This window comes from Lycorma delicatula, chromosome 11 (assembly GCF_047948215.1).
Source record: "Lycorma delicatula isolate Av1 chromosome 11, ASM4794821v1, whole genome shotgun sequence".
Taxonomy (NCBI): Eukaryota; Metazoa; Arthropoda; class Insecta; order Hemiptera; family Fulgoridae; genus Lycorma; species Lycorma delicatula.
The window spans coordinates 33418473-33440849 of NC_134465.1; the positions used below are offsets into that span (position 1 = coordinate 33418473).

The following is a 22377-nucleotide window of genomic DNA, read 5'->3' on the forward strand; positions in this document are numbered from 1 at the left end:
GATCAGAATAAAAAATCAAATACGGATAGTACAATATATTTATATGTACATGGTTTAAAGTAGCTGTCTATTTTAGCTGTCAACAATGTTCAGGTATTCTTTGTAGTGTCCAAACAGTTCAATAAGTTCTTGTCATTCATTCTGTTCTGCAGAAATTTCATGTGGTTTAGTAAGATTTTCAATGTTGGAGTTGAAATTAGTTTGTGGAGGTTTAATAGTGGCTTTTATGAAACAGCTTCTCACTGTCATAGTAGTAACCTGCTTTAGAGCCTTACAAATCCATAAAACTGCAGCCAACACACTAATGCTTTTAGAAAGCTCATCAGCATCTGTAACTTCATTCATTGTTGACAATAAGTACCATAACACCTTCTTTCTTTGTACTGAATTTTAAAGTTCTGAATGATCAAGCAGTTGACTTACTGCAGTGGCTGGGGAAAGAAATTTCAATTTTACATTTTCTAAGCTAACATTAGAGTGGAATTTTGCATTGTCCAAGAGTAGTATGACTTCCCTGTTTTGCTTTCCTGCTTTATGATTTAAACTTAACAACTACTTTATCATTAAGTCCCTAGTCATCCAAGATTTTTTATTTGAATACAATTCAATTTCTAATAAATTTATCTTCATGCCCTTAAAATATTGTGGGTTTACAGCTTTGTCAATTAATGGTTTTTCAAATTCACCTGACATATTCACAGCACCATAACAATCAGTCTTCCTTTTGATATCTTCCTGTCTTTACATTTCTCCTGTTTCAAACACATTGTTTATTGGACAAAGCCCAGAAAAAAAGATCAGTCTCATCACAATTAAAAATGTTTCTTTCATTATAACTCACGCATATTTTATTTTAACTTTTCCTTCTATTCAGACACCAAATTCTTATCTACAGCCCCAACTTAACAAACATTTATAAATGGAATGTTGAGTCTTAATTCATAATTTGTTTAACAATGATGCTTTACACTCATCATAACAAAGTTCTTTAGCAATTTCTAGGGCTTTCTCACTTAACAAAGTATAGAGACTAGAATGAACCCTGAAAAGAACCCTGAAAAACCACTCACAAGTCAAATTTTCAACTACTGGGCTTGGTGTTTTAGGAAATGCACATTTGTTTACTGATTGTTATTTTCAGTCTATGACCTTAGAGAAATCAAGTTTGCTTTTTAAGATATCACTTTTCCTTAGTTTCCTGGTATCAGAATGTTTTCCCATATCGCACACACTAAGTTTTTCTTTTTTTGTAATCATTGATAACTGCCACTTTTTTTATGTCAAGCGTTTATGTTTTTGAGACATTTTGTTGCAATAACAATGGTTGTAAGGATTTTTATAAAATACACGAAATTGAATGTACAGTAAATGTATGAATAGAAAATGTACTATAATAAAAAATACAGTACTATATTATAACTAAAATATTACATGTGTTCATTGAATAGTTTACACTTGCACAACAATTGATGGTGAATTAAGTTGGATGATGAATTGGTTGAAATCATAACATCAGCTTCTAGGCGGGAATTGATGCTGTTCATAACAGATAAATAAATTAGTCTCACTGTGTATAAAATAGAACAGGAAAATTATGCAATACAATTTTTATTCCTGCTGTTCATTTTCAGAACCGATTGAACAGTTTTATAGATAAATTCAACTGTCTATGTCTGTTTGTTAGAAGGTTCGTTGTTGAGAAATATTTTATTCAATAATACTACTCTAAAACTGCCAGGGAATCGAAAAGTGTTTGGTATTAAGAGGTGTCCATTATTAGGAAGGGAAATTTCACTGTATATATAGGTGATTCACAAAGAATGTTACAAACTTTCAGGACATAATCTACTAGTGAAAATAAAAAAGAAAGTTCATATAAATATAGTAGATTCAGTAACACTTTGTTTGTGAGGGTTGGCCGGTGAAAGATTTCACCCTGATTTCTATGCCTTTGGTAAATTTCAACCAAACTGTAATTCTTGGGATCCAAATTAAGGAGAAGATTTATGGCTTTATATGAAGTCTGATCAGAAGAAATGAAAAAAAAAAGTTCTAGAACTGTATCTAATGCAGTTTTTGAGAAATCCAAGGTAAAATGCAAACAATTGGGGGTGGTTGAAAAACACTTAATGTTATTTTTGTTGTTGAATAACTTAGTTAAATGGGTAATAAACACATAAAAGTTTTAAAGAAAACTTGTTGAAAATTTGATTTTGAGTAAAATGGTATGAATAAAGTCCACAGAAACTAAATACAGGCGTAAGAATTAGTTTGAATGTATCAGTTATTGGATTGATTATTCCCTTCGACAATCTCCTCCTCCCATAACCATTATTCCTTCTTTATCTAAGTACTATGAGAATTGTGTGAGTTATAATCTGTGGTACCAAGCTGGCACCTTCTAATAACAAATGAAATAGCTGCTTGTTAAATTTTGGCTCGGTGGAGTGTGACACTACTCCAGACATTTTTGATTGAACTTGGCTAAGAATTCAAATCAGTACCCAATTTATGGTAGAGCTGGGTTGTATGTTATTCTTGAAATTTAAAATAAGTGTATGAATCACTAGTATATTTGGTGGTTGGGGTTCATTAAATGATATTATCAGAGTTATGGTTAATCTGAGACTGGATAATGAAATTTCAATTTGTAATCAATTAACAAGTTTTCAAATAAGTATTAACAAGGACAAAAAAGCATCAGATTGTTGTCTTTTTTTCAAATTTATCAGCATATTTCAATATTACTACTTCCTGTTGTTACAGTCTGTAAAAATCAGGGTATTTAAAGTATGTATGGAAAAGTTATATTTTGTTATTATTTTTTTGTATTAAATTTAAATCGTAACTTTTATTATATTAACGGTATTTGCGCATACTCTACATTATATTTAAAGTAAATATTATATTTGAGAAAGAGATTGTAAGAAGAATATCAATTTTTACAGGCTTTTTTTAGTTAAACATTTTTTTAACATGTGTACATGTACTTAATTATTGTTTCTTTAAGTTAAACATTGTTAATGGTTGTTTAATAAATTATTTTAAAATTAGGTTTTTACATTCGTTATCTGTTGAATCAACATCTTTTATCTACATTAAATAAAAAAATTACACTTTTATTTTTATGTGTAATTAGATTTAATTGTACTTTTTTAAATTAATGAAAGATTTGTTCCCATTTGTTGAAAAATTTATGGTATAAGTATTTGAAAATCCCTATTTATATTCCTCTATGTTTGGTGTGGGTGTAATAGAATCACATTCGGAAAAAAGAATTAAGCTAAATTTTACAATCTGTAATCTTAGTTAATTTTTTTTTCAGATACTATAATAATTTTTTAATTATTTTTTTTCAGGTATGGCAATACAATTAAAATGCAACAGTTACAGTTATTCGAAATATTAGTGAGCTATTCTAGAACACAATTATTAATACATGAATCAGTACATAGGCCACTTATAAAACTTTTAGAATCATGTAGTAATGAAGTATTTTCAGTCGATATAGAAAAATGTCTTATTATCTTACTTAATCAACTTTGCATCTGTCTAATACATCATAATGAACTATTAGAATTGTTTTTCTTTGTTGGTGAAAATAATCAACCAAGCAGGTCAGTTATTTTAGTAATTAATTACATTTATTTTAGTAATTATGTAAATATTATAGATATTAAAAAAAAAAATCACAGTTGAGCACAGTAAAATAGCAAACTTAATGTAGATTTATTAATTTACAAAGAGCTTTTTCAGTAGTTTGTTGTTCGTAATCAGTTTATAATACTATTATTAAAAACATTACAATTTTTTCATATGAAAACTGATGTTATCAGGCTATGTAGATGATATTTTAGTAATGTTTAACTACACAAAAAAAAAAATTATAATTTAATCGGATTAAATTCATGTGAAGGGTAGCTAAAATGTAACGCTCACTGGAAAGTAACAGGAGAACACAATGTCACACAAAGAAGCAGGTACATTCTGTAGTTTCCTGTTGAAATCCTGTAGTTTCATTCACCTACTACTTTCTTTCTTTTCTTTCTTTTTCCTGTTTAGCCTCTGGTAACTACTGTTTAGATAATACTTCAGAGGATGAATGAGGATGATATGTATGAGTGCGAATGAAGTGTAGTCTTGTACATTCTCAGTTCGACCATACCTGAGATGTGTGGTTAATTGAAACCCAACCACCAAAGAACACCGGCATCCACGATCTAGTATTCAAATCCGTGTAAAAATAGCTGGCTTTACTAGGACTTGAATGCTGGAAGTCTCGACTTCCAAATCAGCTGATTTGGGAAGACGATTTCACCACTAGACCAACCCGGTGAATCATTCACCTACTACTGATATTCTAAAACTGAACTTCCTCCTTCTCACTTTTGTCAGTTCCCATTATGAATAGATGAGCAATATAATTTTGTGCATCAGAAGCTGGTAAAATTAATGTTGAGGATGATTCTTGCAGCAGGTGATCAATTTCTGTTGCTGAAATGTGTGTATCACTGACTGCCTGGAAGGTTTTTTCCTGTTTAGCCTCCGGTAATTAACTTTCAGATAATACTCCAGAGGATGAATGAGGATGATATGTATGAGTGTAAAAGGTTTTGTCTTGTACAGTCTCAGTTCGACCATTCCTGAGATGTGTGGTTAATTTAACCCAACCACCAAAGAACACCGGCATCCTTGATATAGTATTCCAATCCGTGTAAAAATAACTGACTTTACTAGGACTTGAATGCTGGAGCTCTCGACTTCCAAATCAGCTGATTTGGGAAGGCGTGTTCACCACTAGACCAACCACGTGGGTTTGACTGCCAGGTAGGTTGACTGTAAATCGTGTGCAGTATATAAAGATGTTAAAATTCCTTAGAAGTCATGTGTTCAACAATCCACAAGGCCTTTAATTCTGCAACATGATAATGCTCAGTCACACATATGTAAACCACCAAGGCTCTTTTGAAGTTGAAATTATTCTACACCTTCCATACTCACTAGATTTGGTGCCCTGTGATTTTTCATTTCTTTTTGGAGTTGAAGAGCAGTTTTAAGAGTATTCATTTCATCATGAATGGTCAACTGAAGGATGCAGTGAGAACATGGGTCAAGGAAAGATGGCCAGCATTCTTCATCAGGAGAAATGTATAACTGTAAATGGTGACTATGTGGAGAAAAAATTGTAAATTTTTGTAGCAAATAATATACTTTTTTTGCCATTTTTTTTGTTTGTCTATCTCGTTTCATTTATGAGTTATGAGTGACTGATTACATTTTCGCTACCACTTTTAAACAACTTCTTTATGTAAAATTATAGATTAAGTTTACTATGAAAACTGATTGAAAAGTAGATTAATAAATTTTGTAGTTGTAATGAAACATTTATTTCAGTTTTTAGAAAACCAGTAGATATAATACCTCCATCTACAGAAAATCAAATCACCCTTGCTATTACACAACAGATACTTATTATGAGCTACAGACATAGTATTTAAGCATACTATTTCACTTAAAGTTTTATTGAAAGTGGTCAACATGTTAAAATATCCTTCTGAAATTTTTTTTAAGTGAATGACAGAAAAAAATACACAATTGTTCTTAAGTATACTAAAAGATAAAATTTTTTGAGTATCCTCTTAATTAAAAAAGGGGGAAAAATATTGTATACATTTTATTTTTTATTGAATTGATGATAGTGCAAAGATTAATGATTTTTAATATGGTATATGGCATAAAACAAAATTTTTTTCTATCAGCTGGTTCATAGATATAAATCTTCAAGGACAAGCTTTTTTTATGTAAATGATATTTATTTTAGATGATATTATCAAAAGTTATAGCAGTATCATACCACGCATTAGGATATTGTATGGACAGTTTCAAAGTTAGAGGACACTAACAGAATATATCATAAAAATGAATATTAAGAAAACAGAAGAAATTAGGATATGAGACAATAAGCTATTGAATGTCTGCACTAAGGTAGGAAGAATACAATAAGTAAAGCAGTGCAGGTACTTAGATAAGTTAGGAGAAGGTTGCAGAATTATAAACAGAATAACAGTCATGAATTTTTTTGTATTTCTGTACGAGTGTGAAAAAATAGATATATGAAGAAAAGGGGGAAAAAAGGAGGCTAGAAGGATTTTAAATGTGGACATAAACCAGTATGAAGAAGTTTAAATAGACAAAATTAAAAATTAAGCAATTAGGAGTATGGACAAGAATAAAAATTTTAATCAGAACCAGTCAGAATAGGAAAGTTAATCAGCTGGGATATATGAGAGGAGAATGATTTAGTAAAACAGTTCTAGAATGATCAGTAGAAGGGTTATAAATTATAGACAACCTGAAATGAAATGGGAGTTATGAAAATTGTAAAAGTTTAGCCAGTAATAGAGGAGGAGAGTGGAGATAAACGTGGTGCAAGGAACCTTGCAATGAGACTAATTAATATATGTTCAGTTTTCTTTTACAGTTCTTGTAAGCAATAAAGACAATAAACCTTATGTAGTGAGATTATATTATAATTTGGGAGACTTTTTCCCCAATGGAAAATTTTGTAGACTTTCTTCCATCATAATACAACCAAATTACACTTAGAAAAGAAAATAATTGTTACCTGGACTTTTATTTATAAGTGGAAATGGTAAAGGGGTTTATAATAAACATAAAAAAAAATAAACACATGAGTGGTGGTGGGGGAGGGGTGATTTGGGTGGTTGGGATTTGTCGATCGTGCAAAAATCGACGACTTTTGTAGATGTCACTTTTTAACATAACCTCAAAATTTCCAAGGAAAATGTAAAAATATATATTTTTTTCATTTCCGTACAAATAATTTAATTTTGATGAAACGTGGTGAAAGTATACCTTTCTATGTCTTTTATAACGACACATTTTTTGATGTAACTTTCATTGGAAATCCCAATAACACCATTTTTCACCCTTTTTCATCCCTCCAACACCCCGCTCACGTGTTTATTTTTTTTAAGTTTATTATTATTCCCTTTACCATTTCCACTTATAAAAGTCCAGGAAACAATTTTTTCCCCCTCTAAATGAGTTATTTCGATCGGTCTGTCAGAGGTTTTATAAAATTTAATTTATACCAAATTTATATCTTTTTCTGTTGTTATTTCAAGATTTATTAAAGTTAAGCAAATTTTCTTTAAAATTAGTGTTTTCTTCATAGCACTCAGTGTATCTCTTATCTTAATGTTTTATTTTTTCCAGATTTATTATATTTTCCTTATTATTACCTTATTTACATAGAGATGGATCATTAGGCCAACAAGCAAGAGATGCACTTTTATTATGTATAAGAATTTCGAAACAAAATGATGATGTTGCAGAGTATATCGCAAGACATTCAAATGTCTGTCCGGTAATTTTAAAGTTTTCATAATTTGTATTATGTATAGTGTTAAGTTGAAGTTTTTAAAATATAATAATTTGTTCTCATATTCTACTCTTTTATTAAAATTGTTCTCTGATTGTTCTTGGATGCAATGAATTTTATAGAATAAATAATTATTCTTTTTAAGGATGGTAAAAGTTTATAATACCTTCATGTTACATGGCATGAAGATACTATTATTTAATGTATTACAACTCACTTTTAAAGTACTGCAATTTTATCTTCCATGGGACCTTTCAAATGTAATTAGCACCACCTTCTTCAATGGCTTTCTCTGAATTTAATAAGTTTAAAAAGTTTTCAGGATGTTGTGTTTTTGATTTTTTTTGTTGTATAATTCAAGTTCTTCAGCAACTCCTCTTATTAAAATATTGGATCTTTAATAATTTGCTGAACTTCAAATTTGATGGTTAAAAGTACAAAATTATATTCTTTGACACACTTCTCTCCCTCTCCAGAGAGAGAGCGCGAGAGAGAGAGAGAGCGTGAGCGTGAGAGAGCGAGAGCGGGAGAGAGGGAGAGCGAGAGCGTGTGAGTTGTTGAGTGAGTGGGTGTGTGTGTGTGTGTGTGTGTGTGTTAAATAGTTGGTAACAGACTTTTAGTAAAGCCGGCTACATTTTTTTACTGTTGAGAATAGATCCCAGACATTTGGGATAGTATCTAATTAAAAAAAATTATGAGGGATTGTAAAAAAAAATAATAAATGTGAAATTACCATTTAATGAATTCCTTCATGTATGCATGTTGAAATGATTCCATCCAAAAGAGCAAAGAAGTTTAATTAAGCACCTTCTACCCGAAAAATCAGGGCTACTGTCTTCTGGTCAAAAGAAATTCATCTTGTGATTGATTTTCTGAGATATGGAATACTTATTAATGCTTGCACATTCTGTAAAACCATGCGGAATCTTAGATTTGCAATTAAAAAACAAAAGACTTGAGTTATCTAGTGTGTTCATGCTTTACGTAATAATGCTTGACCTCTTAAGAAGCTCAAACTTTATGATTAATGGAAAGATTTGGCTAGGAAATTTCTAAACATCCACCCTGAAGATTTGGCATCAAGTGATTATCATTTATTTTTGCATTTAAATGAGAGGTTGGATTATAGCAGTTTGAAAATGATGGACTATGGTCAGTAGTCAGTGTTACTGTTTGGCTCAAGGGACAAGCAATAGATTTTTACGTCCAATAAGATATCGAAATAATACCAAAAATGCGTAAAGTCAGTGATGAATACGCAGAAAAATAAAGTTTTGTTTTTCAAATCTTTTGTAAAGATGTTATTGTTTTGGCTACAGTTCATTATTTATTTTTATCTTTAATTTTATTTTTATTTTCAAAATTAATCATATTTGAAGAATACGTGTGTGTGCATGTGCATGTTTTATAAAAAAAGGTTGTACTTGTGTACATGCTAAATTTAGCTACTCCAAAACCATCTGATACAGAAAAACATTTTCAGTTCGCTGCTGAAATTTTAGAAAAAATTAGTGAAAAGGAATTAGTAAAATTAGTAAATTTAGAATTAGTAAAATTAGGAATTAGTAAATTAGTGAAAAGGCTGTAATTTTTACAGCCGAAGCTACTTTTCACCTAAATGGATGTGTTAACAGATGCAATTCATTGTTAATGTTCCTATTGATTATGTAACAAAACTGTTTCAGATGAATTTGATGAATAAAGCAATATAACTAAGTATTTTTGCTATTTTTTTTATTTTTAATTCAACTTGTACACTCCACCATTCTTTTATGATCTGTGTGTGCGCGCGTGCACCCATGTGTATGTATGTGTAAAACTATCATAAAGCATACATATAATAAAAAAAATATGAACTTGAAATACAAAAAAAGTGTTCTTAAATTCTTTAGAAATACACCCACTCGTTTAGTTATAAATGTTGTTACAATAGAAAATTATAAATTATGAAAATATACGTAGGATTAAAAATTACTTTTGTTTGGTTATAAGATGATTTGAACATGCTACTTAATAAAATTATCAATTTAATTGTTTAAAATTAGAAATGATAAGTAGAACAAGATAAATGTAAAAAACCAAAAATAAAAATTAAATAAATAAATAAATTTAAAAGAGAGTGAGAGAGAGACATTTTAAATGTGTTTCTTTTGAAAGGTCTATGCATATTTTAACAGTGTTAATAATATTTTATTTCAGATAACAAAAGTGGGAGTTTCTTTAAATCAAAAACTATTGTTACCATCTTATCTTATTTGCCATCATTACTTAATGTTGGATTGTTATAGCAAAATATATACCCCGTTATTATTCTGATGTTTGAAGTATTTTCCAGTATAAGTTAATTATTTAAAAAGTAGATTAAAAAAACAAAACAATATTTTGCTATTTTGCACACCAGACACCCTGTGTGATTTGGGAATAATCTTAAATTATTTTTTTGATTTTTTCTTATTTTTGTACTAAGATGTTAATTTGAATTTTTTTGATAATAGGTTCTTTTTTTTAAAGCAGCCATCTTTTTTTTAGGTTCATCCATATTTAAAATATGAAATTAAAAAAAAAATTAAAACTGATTTAAAAAGAAATAATGTTGTAAAGAATAAATTTTGAGAGACGTTCAATAATTAACAAGACAAATTGATGTAGAGAAAAAACTTTATTCGATGACGATGAAACTTGTCAACACACTCTCCACTTTTCAACATAGTCTCCAACAACATTTAGGCTCTTGTCCCAATGTTCTATTAGCTTTCTGATTCTTGCACTGTAGAAATCTTTACGTTGCTGTTTGAACCATTTGTATACTGCTTTTTTGACTACTTTGTTGTCATCGAACTTCTTGCAGCATAAAAAATGTTTGAGCATTCCAAACAAATGAAAATCAGATGAGGCGAGGTCTGGGCTGTAAGGAGGATGTGGCAACACCTTCCAACCCAACTTTTGAGCATTTCTCCGTTCTCTGAGCGATGTGAAGGCACATGTCATGCAAGAGAATCACACCTTTTGAGCAACCTGATGTTCACATTATTGCTGGCCTCACTTTCTGTTAGAGCATGTTAGAGTAGTACTGACTGTTCACATTACGTTATTCTTCTAGTCACTAAAAATTGGGCCGTGCAAGTCCCAGAAGACCGTCAAAATCACTACTGGTTTACATGTGAATTCTGAATTTTTTTTTGGTGGGCAAACCTGGATGTTTCCACTCCAGACTTTGCTATTTAGATTCGGGCTCGAAGTGGTATACCCATGTTTCATCTTATGTTATTATACAATCTAGAAAGTCATACCCTTTCACTTCAAACCATTCTTTGAGCTCAGAACAAATGCATCTGGGTGTTTTTATAAGCTTGAGTCAACTGTCTTGCAACCCATCTCGAACATGTTTTACAATAATTCAGCACGTCATGAATGATTGAATGCATAGTTCCAACACTAATATTACACAAACTAGCAATTTGGGAAATTTTGACTCGTGAATAAGATCATTTATGCGATTTTGCAGTGTAGTAGTCTAAACTTCAACTGGTCTTCCAGAGTGGTAGAAATCAGTCGTGCTTGTTCTGCCTGAATTAAACTGTTCCACCCACTTAGACATGTTGCTGTGATTTAAACTTTTCACCATACTGTCTCAACTTTCTTGAGTAAATTTCCACCTGTTTCACATCTTCTGATAGCAAAAATCTTATCACTGAACATTGCTTTTCCAGCATACACATTTCAAGTGGAGCTGACATTCTGAAATCAACAAAAGAGGTTATGTTTAGATTAATTATGTATGATTAAACAGCTGATTAATTGTGTTACCAAGGAAAAAATTTCATTGTCATTGAATGAACCGTCTTATCTCTTCATCAGTTTGTCTTGTTAATTATGGAATGTCCCTCGTACTTTTGTTATTCCTTAAATTGCAATTTTTTATCTATGCACCAAATTAAAACCAAACCTAAGGGCTTTGGTTTTAATTTGGTGCCAACTTCAAAAAAGTAAAAAAATTAAAGAATTGAAAGGCATTTTTTTCTTAACCACTATATTTTTTTTTTTAATTTTATGTTTATTTTGATTTGTATTATTACTTTCAAAAAAAACTTTAAGTGTAATTTTGATTATTATATACCTTTATTTTTGTTTGTTTTTTCAAACAGGTTATGGCTGGTGGACTTTGTGGGCTTTACTCAGCATTACCTAGAAAACTTACAATAGAAGCTCCAGATTGGTATCGTTTCACTCCTGATGATGTCAACGACATGACCGATTTAGCTCATTTTATGAACTCATTAGAGTTCTGTAATGCAGCTGCTGAAGTCGCTCATCCAATTGTACGATCCGAATTGCTTCAAATAATTTATGTAGCATTTCTTATTCCAGTTATGGGTCCTGCTCTTTTACAGGTCTGTTAATTTGTTTCAGTTATTATGTTTTTTACAATTAATTTTTTAAATTTATTAAAAAATAAGCTTTCTGATATTTATTTTTTGAAGTATTTACTGCTGTATTATTACTACTATATTTATGCTACTTTTAAAATTAATTTTTTTTTAATTAGGTATATTTTTTGATGACGTATATTAATTTTTTTCAATTTGAATTTTAGGTTGCTTCGTGGCTATTACAGTGCTGTAGGCTTCATGCTGTAATGCATTTATTTAAATAGGGCCTATTGGAATGATGCCTATTCTATAGCTTTTCTTTTTTTTTTTAATGAATTGCTGTTGTATTTGAGTGTATCTATTAAAGTTTTTAATTATAATTCATAAATTGGCTTTTTTGTGTTAAATTTATTAGTATTTTATATATTCCAGCACATGAACTCTAAATTTTTATATATTTCAGTGCTGTTACAGCATTATGATAACATGTTATCTGCTTTCTCCAGACTTGTCATTTTCAAGATGCTATTTTGATACTGTTATTAACATTACATCCTACACTATTAAATAGCTTGCTAGGTAGTATCCCAGCAATTTTTATAACATTCACTATTTTCACTTACTGTTGGGTAAAGTTAAAAAATAAAAAAACACACAGCTAGTATTTGCCAAAAGAAATTGGACTTTAATGAGAACAACTTGATATAAGTTAATTATTATAACCTTAAAAACTACTTAATACATCAGCTGAAATCAGCGTCTGAACAATGATAGTTAACTGAAAAAATACATGAGTACACGCTTCTAAATACAGATTGTTACAATATACGTTTTTGACAAAGCCTGAAGGATAACATGAAACACCTTAGTTTTAATTATAACTTTAGAAAAATATGACATCAATAAACATAGTATGCCTGAAAACTATTGCATTACTGACAAATGCTGTAATATTGAAAAATTAGCAATGAACAAATGTCATAAACTTAGAAAAATAAATTAAAGTAAATCTTGATTGGCATTGGCCTTTCCTGATTTATGAACCACAAACTTAACGTTAAATAATGTAAAAATGTAATTCTAGTTTGACGTAGAAAAAGACACAATAATATTACAGTACAAAAGAGTTAATTACAATATAATCACACTGAACTTAATTGAGCACATGAAATGGGTTGCAGCTGAACAATGACAGCCTTCTGTAAGTGACCTGTCGTGACTGTACTAAAGTGAAATTGAAACTTGAACGGCATAGGTAAGATGAACTGAATGTTCCACAAATTTGAATGATAACATAAAGGTTTAACGTAATGAGTAATGAAAAACTGAACTTGCCTGTAGCACACAAATATTTGCCAGAGATGAACTCGTAACAGCAAGTACAGAAGAATACCTATGTAGTCCTGGGCGTAGTCCGCACGGTGAATCAGGAATACAGCGGCGTGATGTGGTTTGGTGGTAGAATGAGGCGTGGAATCTCAAATGTGTAGTGATGAGTTTGAAATTCTGCATGAGCGTGAATGTTACCACCAGGTTTGCAGGAGAGTATTGCCCTAGGCGACTGCAGTGGTGAGATGTTGGAGGTACTCTGCCGAAAAGATGGCGAAAAAAGGCGGGGGTAACCAAATCCAGGTAGTGGACAGGAGAGTGTGTGTGTGTATATTAGTAAGGGGACGAAAAAATAACGGGTGTATGAAAAGGGTAGTCAGAAATAACTCGATAGAATAATAGGCGCGGTCGCTAAGGATGACGGTGGGAGGTTCGAACACAAGAACAATAATAAAAACAGGTGGGCTTTACAGACCCAGCAATACGAAACCAAGTGGAATTCAAACATTCCTTGTAACAAAGCAACGGGACCTACCCTAGCTTGGAATTCGTAGAAAATAACGGAAAACTTTATGCCAGAATGGCGTAAACACTTACATAAGATAAAATTATTTAGCTACATGAACTGTTCTTGTCATATGAAAGACAGATTTTTGTACTTTGTTGTGATTTTTTTTAGTTTTTCATATCTTTTTATGGTTTTTTTTGTAAGAAAATCAAAAATCTGGTTTAATAAATATAGAATTTAATGTGAAAATAAAACTTAATACGAATTGTCATGATTCTGTTGAAAACGGTTAGAAATTAGAAAATAAAAAAAAAAAATAAATAGAAAGTAGAAAACTAATTCGCATTTTAGTCTTAATATTGTTTTGAAAAAAACCTGAAACAATTCTTCAAAAATAATAACATAGCAAACAGGAAAAAGGTGTAAACAAGAGTCACAAACAGAACTAACATAGGAATGGTTACAAACCTGTACTGGAATACCATGACCATGTTTTGCACAGATAAGTAGAAGCATTACTTTGCCCATCGTTATTTATGTAAATTTTACTACAGTGTAGAAAACAAAGAAAGTACCATTCCTTGTGTTCAAAAAGTCTAGGTTGGGTATAGCCTGGTGGTCGTTTTATAAGTAGCTTCAATCAGAGATGACAGATATCGACAGATATAACTAGACCATTTCAATACCGTAGAACATAGGACAGGCATGAGATTGAAACTTTTAAGAATAAATTAGTATAGTTTTAAATAATCTTTATCTGAAAACTTTGCAGTTAAAATTTTTAAAGCAGTGTCTTTTTCAACTACAAAATAGGGACCTCAGCCTCAGTTACGGTTTTTTTACAGCTACTGTATAGAAAATAGAGACCATGGATATGTTTTAGGCATAACTCTCTCTTTTTCTGTTTAGCTTCCAGAACCATCATAAGGTACTTCTAAAGTAATACTTCCTCTAAGGATCTCATTCATCCTCTAAGGATCTCATTCATCCTCTAAGGATGAATGAGGATATGTTTGAATGTAAAATGAAGTGTAGTCCTGTACAGTCTCATGTCGACCATTTTTGAGATATGTGGTTAATTGAAACCCAACCACTAAAGAACACCAGTATCCAAGATCTAGTATTCAAATCGATATAAAAGTAACTCAAGTACAGGATAGTGACTGAACAGATTATTGAAATAAATTTGCAATTAAATTAAACCTCTTTTTTATTTTTGTACTCGCTTGATATTGAAAGGCAAAAAAATCTCCAGAAAAAGAAATCGCATAACGAAAGACTGTTTTATGTGCTAAATCATACTGCCATGCTGAGACATGCAAGTCTCCATCCAAAGAGATCTTGTGAAGCGGTGAACAGTATTGCTACTTTATAATAAAATTATAGACTATTATCTGTTCTGCTGAACTATGTGGTGTTTTTCAGTGGATAATTCTTCAGTTCACTGCTGAGAAACATTTGAATCGCTATACCATTCTGAAGTCATGTGGAAAACGATGGAGTTCCTATGATGTTTTCTGGCATTTAGATATTTTTTTATATTGGGCTTGAAAGTTTTAATTTAACACTGAAATTTTCAATCTATGTCATTTAGTGTGATTTGGTAGAACTAAATCGTAAAACCAAACTTGAGAGTAACAAGAAATTTTTGTTGCACAGCGTTGTAACAATCACTGTTTTTATAAAATAATTTTACTGCAAGTGCCTGATGTACTCTTGACCAACTTTCCATTGTATGCAAATGGCATTGGTTGAAAAATAAAATGATTTGTAACAGTCTTACAGACTCCATGGCTTTGTAAAACATTCAAAATTATTTATTCCCATGAATTACAGTTGATAGTAAAAGGGTGAATTCTGAGAAAGGATGGACACAGCAAAGTACAAATAATAATTACCAATAGCATACTTCTTGTTTCTTTATTTCTTTAGGTAGCAGGTCCCATATTTTTCACATTCCTATTGTAGATCTGTGCATTTTTATTCAGAGTGGGAAAAACTGAATACTGATCATAAATTTTGTGCTAATTAGCCTAATATATACTGCAACGTATATTTGCTTTTTCCTTCAGATCATAAATAAGCACCTAAAGATCATAAATAAGCATATAGTTGCATTATTATAATCATATATCTCTTCATTATTGGACAGCACTCAAACACATTATTTAATAAAATTAAGGATCCTCTGCTACAAGAGTTTTTGGGTTAAAGTTTTCAAAGAGAGGTTTCGGTCATTATGTTCAACAGAGAGAAGTTATTATTAGAATCAGTTATTATTATCAATATATCAGTTATAAATACAATATGACTCTAATAAAAGGGGCGTTGTAATCAATTTGTTGTAAAAACTTATTTCAAAATAAATATCTTTTCCTGTATTTTGTATTAAAAGAAAAACATATAAATAAGTTGTCAAAAGATTCTAATATCATTATAATATATGCTTTGAAATCATTTATGATTTTGTGTACAAAACAACCTTGAGATATTTTTGTCACATTATTCTAATTAAATTAATCTTTGTGTGCTTCATAATACTTATGTCTTGTTTTGTTATTATCTTTATTACATTACTAACTTTGTGTTTTGTATTTATTTATTTTTTACTAACACTTATCATTGTTTTTATCTCCTTTTTTTTTTACTGACTATATTTTAGCTTAATAATATTATTAATTTTATAATTTTGTTTTTACTCATTTAATATTTAATAAGCTAACTGCATGAATATTTCATCGTGCTATTAATTTAAAAATACAGTAGAACCTCTATAATTTGCCAGTTTTAGAGGCATATGAATGTAAAATTAGGAAAACATGACAAAGTATGGAAACTCATTAACATAGCATATAATTATTATACTTCTAAAAAAAAAAAAAAAAAAAAAAAAAAAAAACATTGTTAACAACCTTATTATAATTTGAAGAAAAATTACAATTACCATACAAATATTTTTACAGACAAATAAGGAGTCAGTAAGTTCTATTTATCTGTTTACAGAAGAGCTCAGAAAAAGTTCCTTTTAAGAAATTAAACATATAAAAACAAGTTAAACATATTTAGAGGAATATAAGGAAATAAAAATACCGATACAGATAGATACAATTAGACAAATTTTTGTTTTTTTATTTTTATTTTGTGATTACCATTGTCTACTATTTTAAAAAGTATATTTTTTCTCTATTCTATTGAGTTAAAGTTATATGTATTGTTTCACTACAAAGGGCTTCGTTAATTTGTTGCTTTACACTATCTATCATAGTTCTCTTATGGTTGTGAGAAAAATAAAGTGTCAAGTGTTACGAGAGACAACATTTCAACCCTGTAGGGAAAGACACTTGTCTTGTGACGCTTCCGGTTGCCACCCCCCCATTCTTAGCCCTGACGGGCTTTAATGAGACAATAATTAACAGCTGTTTGGTCTGAGAGTAATGGCACTGTCTCTACAGTCAATTTTGTTGATGAACTGAATGAAGATGTCACATCTAGTGCTGAGTATTATCTGAATTTAGGTGTTGACATGTTGATATGCAAACGTATATATTTGGTTTGGTGAAGAAGGCATCAGGAAATGACGTCATGCCTCAGTATCCATAGTAAGCCTGTTGTATGATCTTGTTATTCATTAAGATGGCCTCATCATTTTCAATTTACATCACTTTGCCAGCTACCATTACTTTTATGGCCCTTAATGTATATTCATTATTTTCTTTACTATAAAAGTCCTACCGTCTCCTTTTTTAATGGCGAGCTGAGATTGTAATATTAACCTTATCAGTTTGGTGACATTTTTTTATTTCTTATATTATCCGATGTATTCTTGAATATTTCACTTGTCTATTTCATTGTGTATTATATGTCATTTTCATGTCAAAACTCCACACTTTTCCTCTAGTTTTTTTTTTAAATTGTGTATTTTTATCATAAGTGATGGCAAATGAAATAGTTTACCATTATTTCATTTTTATGTATGGTAAAGTTAAGTAATGCACAGATTTTCAATATAGATAGTTAAGTATAAAGGGTGATTAATTAAATTAAAAAGAACAAATTAGAGAGGTTTTACTGTAATATTTTTTTTTTTTTTGTAATTTTTGTGTTTATTAATGGGATTTGTGAGTTCTTTATTAACTGTAACATTTCACGTTTACAGATTTAAAAGTATTAATTTTAAAATTATTAATTCTCTTATCATGTTTAAATATTTTTGTACCCAATAACTTTTAATTCCATTTTAAGTCAAGCTGAATTTATCATTCATTGTTTTTATGATTATTCGCAAATAATAAATCCAACCAAATAATTTTATATAATATGATTCTCAAAAGCCTATGAGTAGTTTTAAGAATTACAAAATTTCTATAAATAATTAATCAATTAAAAACATATCAATAGTAAATTGATGAATGACTTGCGGTACAAAAAGAAAATTGAAAGAGTTCAAGAAAGTTGAAAAAAGTACAGATAAAAAAATATCATCCTATGTATTCTCTAAATGATTTAGTTTTTCACCAGTAGTATCTGTTATTTCCCCTGTCGAGCTGAGGCAGTATATTCAGTGCCCTATTTCATGGTAAAAACACTTTAATTTGTTACTTAACATTATCACTATTAGTTCCAGTCATTCTTATGATTATGGCACATTCAAAGCACCTGAAGGATAAGGGGCATTGTATTCTAGCTAATGAAAGATGAAGGAAACACCAGTGTTAAAGCTGTTTTTTAACTAGTAATTATACAAACAATTTAAAGCTTGTCCTGTTTAAACTGTATTTATTGATATACTCATGTAGTTTTTATGTTACTTTGTTTTATTGGAATATATTTTTCCTATTTTTCTCTCTCGCTTGTCCATTCCCTTTTCCTGTTATCACTTATTTATTGTTTATTCTGTATGTTAATTGTTATGTGTTTATTGCTTCTAAAATTGGATTAAATGCTTGTTATACAGGGTGTCTCACAAAGAAATGGAGAAACTTTCTGGTCATTTCCTAGTGGTGAATATAATGAAAAAAATTCTTATAAACATAAGTCTGAAATCACTTTGTTTTTATGCAAAGAATGCTTATAAAAGACTATTTATTAGGTACAGAAAGAATAATATGATTTTGTGTCTTATTTTTCGTCTGTTTTTCTTTCTATAAATAACTGATTTTTAAACATTTTTCTTGACTTTTTATTGGCTGTATTTACATTAATTTTCTTAGAGTTAAATTCTCTACAAGTTTTGTTAGTAAATCCTTCCACATTCATTAGTCATTTAACAAAGCTATTGCATTACAAATCTACAAAAACTTGTTTATCAACACTAAATTTTGTCAGATATCTTGAAATCTATTGGAGTTGCATTTCTAGTATCTGCTTTATCCTATTTTTCAACCCAAATTACATAAGAAACCACAAAGTTTACTCCTTAATTCCGGTCCCAAAAGTAACAGTAGGGCTTCTTCATATTAGAAGAGCTGAAATCCAGGCGAACTCTTTCTCTAGCATGATTCGAAAACAAACCATTTACAGACTTATGTTTATATAAATTTTTTTTCACCAGTAGAACATTTTCTGAAAGTTTCTCTGTGAGACACTGTATGTAAATCATTTTGTCAAAAACTCAACAAAACAGGATAAAATATATAATTTATAAAAAATAAAATGCATTGCAGGAAAGTGTGATTATTTTGTATTTGTAATTCCAAGCTTTGTAATGTTAAGAAGACAATTCTATAAAATATTTGGTTGATATATGTTAAAATATATAATTCTGTTTTATCCCTCATCAATTTTTTTATCATGTCGGTGATTATTTACATTTCTGTCTTCAGTTACTGTTTCAAAAGTCTAAATAAATTATTTACTATTTTTACTTTTCTTTTATATGTTTTAGAATCATGTTACTAAAACTTATTGAGGTCTGATATTGTATGTATAAAAAAACTGTTTTTACAAATTTCTTTGTAGCATAAATGACATGTTTTTTGCTTGTGTGTACAATTTTTTTACATTTAACTGTTAATTACAAATTGTAAAAGTTTAAAGTCATATTTCTTCTTTCTTTAGCTAGACTATGATAGAAGTTACTTTTTTCTGAAAGTAATGAATTCGCTATGTGGCCAGTTTCTATGTTGAACAGAATGAAGGTGCCACTTTTATTTAATTGAAATTTGTGATAATATATAATATATTCAGCTCATTGAATGAAGTAATGGAAAATTGCATATTTTCCCTAAGGCCTGTATCAGATGTTAACTTTTACTTAGTAAGCTTTGTTATATTCATTAGTAACTTGTCTCATGATGGATAGCCTATAACTGTTTTTGGTTTTGCTATTTAATACAATAGTAGTAACAAAAAACCGCAGAGAATAATACATAATGCATTTTCAAACTTTAACACATGATTTACAATTTTTACTAGTGATAATGAACTTCACAATTTTTTGTAACAAAAGTAGTTCTTGAATGGAAGTTCTTAATCAGGTACTATTAAATAATTTTTCTATTTGTTGTAAAAATTAAAATTTTTAATAAGCATTACATTTTATTTATTTTAGTTTAACAGTTTCTATTTCATTACTTATTTTTGTTTAAGTTATTCTTAGCACTAATATTATTTTTTATTATTATTATTAGTAAATATTTATTTGCCTCTGTTGTGTTTTTGTTGTTTTTTTCTTTATGTGGTTATTTGTAAAATGGCTTATTTAATTTTTCCTAGGAGAATATGGGGTTAACTTTTGAAGGTTTTGGCTATGGCACACCACTGCAATTGGTTAGTACACTTAATCAGTGTGCTTCAATTTGCATGCTAATTTCTTCATTTTGTCCTCTTCTTTTTTTTGTTTTTTTTTTTTAATTTTTATTCTGTTTATCTTTAATATTCTTTTTACTTAAATTTTTTTTTATACTTAATTTTCTTTAACATTATTTTTAAAAATGTGTGTACATGATTACTTGTCAGATTCTATGAAACAATAACATATCAAATTTTAAGATAAAATTTCTTTCCTTTTTTTTAAATTTAATTTAAAACATTTTCAATAGTCATTATAGCAATGACTATTGCTATTCCTATATGAGGATGATAGCCATCCTCAGTAACTTAGTGGATGCTGTTTAAATTCTGATGTTTGCTGATTACTGGTATGTTTTTTTTTTTGTGTATAATGCAGACATGTATTAATAAAAATGTGGTTGCAGTACGTGTGTGATTTTAAAGTGATCTTTTTTTTAAACTGTTTTATTATGCAATTTGGTATGGTGACTTTACAAAAGTTTAAATAAAATATTTTTATATAAGTTTTACTTATAAAAATTAGTTCACCCTGTGCTATTAGTTATAAAATTATTATGGTGGTCTCAGTTTGATTAGCAGCTAGTGCATATAATTTTTTTCATTATTCTACTGAGAGTAGTGTTATTATTAATACTAATAATATTAGTATAAATACTGTTGTGATTGTTATGAAGAATGAGTAAATAAGGTGAAAATGTTATATACCAAAACCGACCATCCATTGTATTAGTTTGATGAATTAATTTGAATTACATCTTTTGTCAAATAAATTTTGAGGAGGATATATATTTGTAACAATATATTTGCGCTCTAATATTTGAAACTGTCGATTTGTCATTGAGTGTATACTGCAGTTTGCAGACAGGCCTCAGAAAGAAGCTTAGGCATCCAGTGAGCACAAAATTTGTGGAAGTGTAACCTATCTGTTATGATTTCATACAGCACTGTTCACAATATGCGAGGAAAAAATTCAAGTTATTTTGTTGTTGTGAATCAATGATTTTCTTGAATTTTCATATCGACACTTTTAACAAGTTCATCTGTGACAATTTAGGGTCAGCCGCTTCATTCATTGTTGTGAATGTTTGTTTGACTTTTCTGAAAAATACAGCACCATTATCTTATTGCACTGTCACTCTTCATATATACTCTTCATGTATTCTCTTAATATACTGCACAAAATTCACAAAGAATTTCAGCAGCTAATAAGTTTTCTGTGTGAAGGAAATGAATGATGGCAAGCACTTCATAGTTGGTTAGATTTGCTGTGACAACAGCCATTTTGAATGAGAGTTTTATAGGAACAAACAAGTGAGTGATATTTCCAGTAAAACTACTAGAACTGCACTGAACCTGGCTATTCAACTGCGCAAAGGTAGAATTGCTATCCCTAATCCTTCACACGATACCAAGAACTGGAAGTTAATTTTCGAATAGCCCTCATAGAATAAAATTTCAAGAGGTAGAGATCAGAAATTCACTATGAAGGACATCCCTTAGAAAAAATAGAATATATCATAGAAGAAAATATATAATTAGAAATTGAGGTGATTTGAAGATTTGAATAGAAAGATCAAAGGCAACCAAAGAGTCTGAGAATTGAGAGTGGATTAAAGGAAACTGAAAAGATAGCCTAGAACAAAGTGGGAGAACATTGTACGCAGGTTGATAAGGATTGACTTGGAATTCAGGTTGAAGAAATGGCAAAGGATAGAAAATGATGGTGACTTCCTTGTAAATCCTGTTCATTCAGTGAATAAAAGAGGAAAACTAAATAAGTAAATATTAAAAAAAAGTCTATATGCATCTAATTGTTTTTACATTTGATTTCGGGTTGAGTGTGTGAAATTGTAAGTTTTCAGATTTGTGCTTGAACATCTAAAAGGTTTATTGTTTCAAATTTTGCTTAGTATTGTGCCAACATAAATAGTTTTCTTCATGAGCTATTAGATGGTTCATCATTTTATTTTAAT

The 22377-nt window shown here is 29.7% G+C and overlaps 1 protein-coding gene across 8 annotated transcripts in view; it reads left to right on the forward strand.

Annotated features, from left to right (window-relative positions):
* Positions 1 to 22377, forward strand: part of LOC142332078 (FHIP family protein AGAP011705) — a 78138-nt gene that overhangs the window by 6688 nt on the left and 49073 nt on the right. For 5 of the 8 annotated variants that reach the window (XM_075378262.1, XM_075378261.1, XM_075378269.1 and 2 more), the window contains exons 3-6: positions 3360 to 3617; positions 7240 to 7390; positions 11551 to 11796; positions 20327 to 20380. In XM_075378262.1, the coding sequence (XP_075234377.1) occupies positions 3360 to 3617; positions 7240 to 7390; positions 11551 to 11796; positions 20327 to 20380 (709 nt within the window). The remainder of the gene's footprint in view (positions 1 to 3359; positions 3618 to 7239; positions 7391 to 11550; positions 11797 to 20326; positions 20381 to 22377) is intronic. The other 3 variants (XM_075378267.1, XM_075378268.1, XM_075378265.1) reach the window with 2 other exon arrangements.